At 48.5% G+C, this 6,000-nt stretch overlaps 1 protein-coding gene across 2 annotated transcripts in view; it reads right to left on the reverse strand.

The window, feature by feature from the left end:
- The window catches only part of Stk38l (serine/threonine kinase 38 like), a 63,397-nt gene extending 58,796 nt beyond the window's left edge, over positions 1–4,601 (reverse strand). The window contains exon 1 of one of the 2 annotated variants that reach the window (XM_057785778.1): positions 4,498–4,601. Coding sequence is in view for 1 of the 2 variants with exons in the window: in XM_057785768.1 (XP_057641751.1) it covers positions 4,031–4,037 (7 nt within the window). In the remaining variant the exon portion in view is untranslated. Of the gene's footprint in view, positions 1–4,030; positions 4,122–4,497 lie in introns of those variants that run through there. The other variant, XM_057785768.1, reaches the window with a different exon arrangement.
- Between the last annotated feature and the right edge of the window lie 1,399 nt (positions 4,602–6,000).

The raw sequence follows: 6,000 nt of genomic DNA on the forward strand, positions 1-6,000 counted from the left end.
AAGGCTGCAATTGAACGTGGCAAAAACAGATGACATCAGCAATCGTGCAGTCACCTGGGTGCTGCCCTCTTGCTTCTCACTGGAGGGGTATCTACAGTGGATCTGGGGGGCTAACACTACTAACCTCACCCTGCTCAGGAACCACAACGAAGGGGCTCCAGAAACCAGGAGAGGAGGGGATAAATTCTGAATCAAATACAAAGGTAGCGAATAACTGGGGAGGAAGGAGGAAGGAAGAACAGATTACTCCAGGGAGGGTCAGGAGCTAGCTGAAGAATGTAAAAGGGAGAGGAGAGATGGCAGGACAGCAGGAGGGTCAACGGGGTCAAAGTACATTATAGGTATTACAAAAAATGCCACAATGGAACCTCTTATTTTGCACAATATACATTAAAACATTTAAACTAAGCTTCAAACAAGTTCAGGTTCCCCCAGACAACTAGCAAGGCATGAGATCTGCTCAGTCACACACAGGTCTGTGTGCAGTCAGAGCACCACAAGGCCTGGAACCGTCAAGGTCATCCCTAAGACTGTGCAGAGGTCGTCTAGGAGGCCAGCATTATAAATGCCTCAGAGCTTCTCAGGCGGGAAAAGATGTTCTCCAAATGTTCATTCCCCCAGGAGGGGGCTTGCTTTCCCTTTGCCAGAAGAACTGATGCCCCTTCACCCCAAGAAGCTTTCTAACCAAACCTGTACTCAGAGATCCCCGTAAACCTTGTAAACTATAAAGTGGACTTAAAAGAATCCCTGCGAAATTTTGGGCCGGTGATCGGGAAGCTGCTGTCAAAGGGACAAATAACTGGAAAGGCCAGACAAGGAATGCGACCTGCACACACGTGCTCAGAGACGTGCGGTTATGCCAACACTGCACATATGGAGTCAGTACAAACAGGATGACACATGGAAACGGGACTGAAGCCGTGCTAACAGATCACTGTTGCGTCTTCGTCCTGGTTTGTGAACTTTAAGTATTGACAGCTCTGCGCCTCTCCCCCATTCAAGCTCACGAACCGTAAAAGACTGGCTTGGAGAGGGGGGAGTCCCAGAGCTTATCCCATTCAGCCAAGAGAAGACCACTTCCTCCACTGGCTTGTGGACTGGCCCCTGGACCTCTCTGTGACAAGCAGTCTTAGCAAGGAAAAACGTGAAGAGCCTGGATCTCACTGGACGTTTGAGAAATGCAGGCAGGACTCACCACCGCTCACTCATATACACCATTTTACTGTGACTGCATCTCCAGTTAATCAGCAACAAACATTCACCCTGAAAATTCATAAATAAAGCCAGACACTATTCTTTCAGCACCCATTTATCTAGCATACCTGTACGAGGCACAGTGCCTACCACAACACCTGTGACTTCACGGTCCCAGAGACCTTATACAACACCCCAAATGTTTAGTGTCCACAGCTGAACTTCTCCCGTTTCACACCTTGTTCCAGACAAGATCAGAACAGCTACTTATGGAAACACAAACTGAAAGGGATGAGACTGACATCGTCAACTCAATTCCAACTTCATAATTCAATCCAAACAATACTTAATGCCAAGTAACCTTTAAAAACACAAGATAAAGTATATAGCAGTTGAAATGTTGCAGTGGAGAAAGGGTGAGTGCACTGCTAATTTCTCATTTTGAATCCACATGGGTGCTGACAGGCAGTAATTCAAAATTATCAAGTCTCCGTCAATGGTTACAACTAATTAGCACCAGAAGCATCCTTCAAATGTGGGCTAACATATTTCACATGTCAAAAATAACTCACACGCCAAGTGTGGTAGTACACACCTTTAATCCTAGCACCAGGAGGCAGAGGCAGGAGGATTGCTGCGAGTTAGAGCCAGCCTGGTCTACAGAGTGAGTCCCAGGACAGCCCGGAACTACATAGCTACACAGTGAGACCCTGTCTGAAAAAAACAAACAAAACCACAGCTCATTTCCCTAGGTTTTCATTATCTTGGGAGTTTTTCAGAAAACCAATCTCAAAATTTAGATGCATTTTCCAAAATCTACTCTTTGGAACTGCAGACCTGAGCAAGACCTTCCTGAAGAGCAGGAATGCAGGACAGTGGGTAAAGCCAGGTGTTCAGGCCAAGGTGACTCCATCACTTCCTGCCTACCTGATCTTGGCACTCATTTACAACCTCAGCCAGTCGGGAGTCAAAGAAACACTCCTGAGGGTAAACAAAGGATAAAGTGTTTCTCTCACAGTCTCCCTATCCAGGCGGGCCACCCAGATCCCCTCCACAAACGCCTCTTCTGAAACCCTCTGCTGTCTGGTAAGATTGAGTCCCTCGTTCCTCAGCTTCAGCGTGAATTTTATATTCTGGTCACTGGAGGCGGGGTCATTTCTCTCCACCTGCCTCAGGACAAACCACAGTATCCGTGTGTGTATATCAAGGACTATCTGCGTACAGCACGCAACCGACTCTTTCCTCCTTTCAGCCCTTCCCAATCAGCACACCCTTCACCCTGCATAACCAGTCCATGAAAGCAATGCTCATGCCTCACTGAGTATTCCCTGGAGATTTGAACAAAAACTGCTGGGGGAACACAGAAGAAAGAAAGGAGACAAATGTTTATTTGGGGCTTTGTTTTTCTTTTGTTTGGGGGTTGTTTATTGTAAACAAAACCCTTCCACCTTAAGCTTGTTTTCATCATCTCATTGACACAGCCCATGGTACTTTTCATAAAAATCCAGGGGCAGGCTTTCTGCTCCTGTCAAACCTAACCCAGTCACAACTTGCCTATCTGTTGATTTGACTGCAATGCTAGGATTCTCAACCGGCGATACGCTTGCTTAACTGGCTCTGCATTTACTTATGTAAAATAAATTTATCCAACACTACAGAGAGATGCAGATCCTCCTGGCTTTGGTGGCCCCAACCTTTCCCAGCTGCAAAAAAAAAAAAAAAAAAAAAAAAAAAAAAAAAGGCGCTCTGCTCAGCCTGTTACCAACATGATGCTTCTGGTATTTGAGGGAGCAGAACTTCTCTAAAGAAAAATGGTCAAACTGAAGCTAACACTCACTGTTTATAAAATACATTTTTCCTTTGTTCTTCATGTTCCACCTTTTGAAATTAAAACTTAGTATTAAAAAACTGCATTTTTGGTGGGTTGTTTTTTTTTTTTTTTTGAGAAAGAACTTAAAGTCGGTTGAGTAGGGAAGAGGAATCTGAAAGGGCTTGGGGGAGGGAAAGAATATGACCAAAATATATTTAAAATTAAAAGCAGTTTTAAATAATAATTTTAAAAAACCTGCAGAGGATACTTTTTTATTTGCACAACCATTGTTTCTAATCTTTGACTTATTTTTAAGCAATCTCCAAAAATAAATGATGGGACTAGCAGTGTTTTCTGAGTCTAATCTGTTTCATTCCTTAACAACAACAAACACAACACCCAACGCGCTTCTCATTCTAAGCACATCCCACCGAATGAAAAACCTACCCAGTCCGCTAAGAGAAAAACACCGAGTGAGGCCATACCCCAAACTTTACCCACTGTACTTCTTTTGGGATCAGGATTTGCCACCGAAAAGTACTTTTATGAACTTAAGCAATAAATATCAGAATTTATCATATCTCGAACTAATTTCTCTCCCCAAACAGACGCTCTTGGCCACGGGGCAGGAGAGTATAATAAACTTAATTGTTTTATATATCCTGAGGCACAAAAGAAAAACGAAACGTGTGTGAGTGTTATCGAGACAACTTGGGATGCAAATAGCAAGGCTTAAGAATAGCAGATCTTGACTCGAAGGGAGACCTGCCTGGCCGGCCGATTTAAGCTACCACTGCCAAACAAGGGCAAGATCTCCCTCGTCAATCACCACCTTAAAACCATTAACTTTGCTCGTCTAGCCCCTGGCAGGCGCGGGGCTAATACCAGGGCCATTTCCATAAGTGGCTGCTAGCGAAACGCATCCCAAGTTGCACTGAGAAGCCGGAGAGCGAGCGCGCCGGCGCTGCCCGGAGTCCCGGGGGGCGGGAGCAGCGCACTTCTGCAGCAGCCGCGCTCCAGCCCCACCTCGCATCTCTGCACAGCCTTTCTCCAAACTTCGGCATCCGAAAAGCAACCCCGGACCGGGGACAGTCGCGTCGGTGACAGGCAGGCCAGCGGCTTGGGAACAGTTTGCTGTCTGCACCGTGCACCGTGCACCGGCAACTTCGTGCCGGCCACCCGTGCCCTTCGCGTCGGGAGCGGACGGGAAGAGTGGGCCGGGAGCAGGGGCGAGCGCGAACCGGCGGCTCCGCTCCGGGGTGCGCAGGCTGCCGCACCCACCTCGGCGAAGGCCCCGGTGACTGACAGGCGCTGGGGGCGCGGCCCCGCCTGCAGCCCGGGGACGCCGCGCACAGCACAGCCGCGGTCCTCCGCTCTGCCGGGGACCGCAGGGCCGGACGCCGCGAGCAGAGCCTCCCCAGCGCGAGCGCAGCCGCAGCCCCGCTGCCCTGCCCCGCGCCCCGTGCCCGCAGCCGCCCCGCGCCCGCGCTCACCTGCCCGGGTCGCCCGCGGCTGCTCAGCCTCCTCAGCCACTGCAGCCCGCGGCGAGCGTCCACCGCGCCAAGCCCCGCCCCGCCCCGCCCCGAGAGGCGGGACCAAGGCGGCCGCTCCGGAGTCTCGCGAGGCTTGACTCCTGGGTGTGTGTTTGTTTTTTTTTTTTTAAAGGGGTCGTCCCTGACGTCATACGCACCGGGCGGAAGTAGTCTTCTGGCGTCAAGTCCCGCCCCTCCCACCTTCGCTGGTGGTCCAGGGTGCTGGGCTGTCACTGCTAGGCTGTCTGGCATCCTTGCCCCGTGGCTTTTTCTGGTTAGAACTGGTTCTGCCTTACCTGAGAGGGCCCTGGGGTGCTGCAGAGGCACTCACCGCCCTCCTCACTTCTCTAGGTCGTACAAAGACAGTTAAGCGGGGAGATCACTCGTTTTTGCAGTTCTGTGACTTCCATGTCTCCATGACTGGACCGAATGACTTAGGAGTTCGGATGTAGGAAGACCACAAGAAACTTGCCAGCATACATGAAACATTTGCTGACTTACCTTGAAAATCCTAGAACAGCTGGCAACATAACATAAAATAATAGGGAGGGAAATTGCCATCGCTGTCTTCCTGTCCCTCCTCATCGAAGACGGAATGAGACCCAGTCTTAACAACAACAACAACAAAAAAGCAAGGCTACAGCTTGTCATGATTTATCCAGACTGCCATCTACTCTTGGCACTTGGGGCTATGATGAAATAAAATGAGGAGTACTGGAACCCAAGCCTCACGCTCTGATAGCTGACGGCACAACTCACAGCAGGCCGGGAGCTTAGCATACACCTTACAGACGCTCCTCGCCTCCTGGGTGTAACACACTGGGGGAGGTGAAAGACTTCTAGGCTACTCAGAATGGCGTCCGATTTAAAAGTTATGAATCATTTATTTCTGGAATTTTCCACTTCATATTTTTAGAATATGGTTGACTGCGGGTGGCTGGGACTGGAGGAAGTACGTCTGGATAGCCAGAGAAGAGGCTGCTGTAGTTGGGAAATCACTTTCCCACAGGATGACACAGGGGAGTGTTTTGGGAAAGTAACACAGTTTTTTTTTTGGGGGGGGGGCATAAATCTGGTCTTTTAATAGAACAAATAAAATCATTCCCAGTCACCTCTGACAAATTCGTCTCTTAACATAAACATTGGAGTTGTATGAAATACCCCTTAGCTTTTGCACTATTAAAACAGTATATGAAGTAGGAAATTTTCACACAAGGGCTAGAGAAATGACTCAGAGATTAAAAACTCTTGCTGCTCTTGCAGAAAACCAGAGTTAGGTTCCCAGCATCAACTGAAAATGGTACACACTGTAATTCCAGCTCAGGGAATCTGAAATCTTTTTCAGTCACTATGGGCACCTACATGCATGTACACACAGAGAGAAAGACAGATGTATCATAAATAAAAACACCTAAACTTTAAAATATATAGCAAATGAGGGCTGAAGAGATGGTTCTGTCTCTG

This window comes from Chionomys nivalis, chromosome 1, assembly GCF_950005125.1.
Source record: "Chionomys nivalis chromosome 1, mChiNiv1.1, whole genome shotgun sequence".
NCBI classification, from domain to species: domain Eukaryota; kingdom Metazoa; phylum Chordata; class Mammalia; order Rodentia; family Cricetidae; genus Chionomys; species Chionomys nivalis.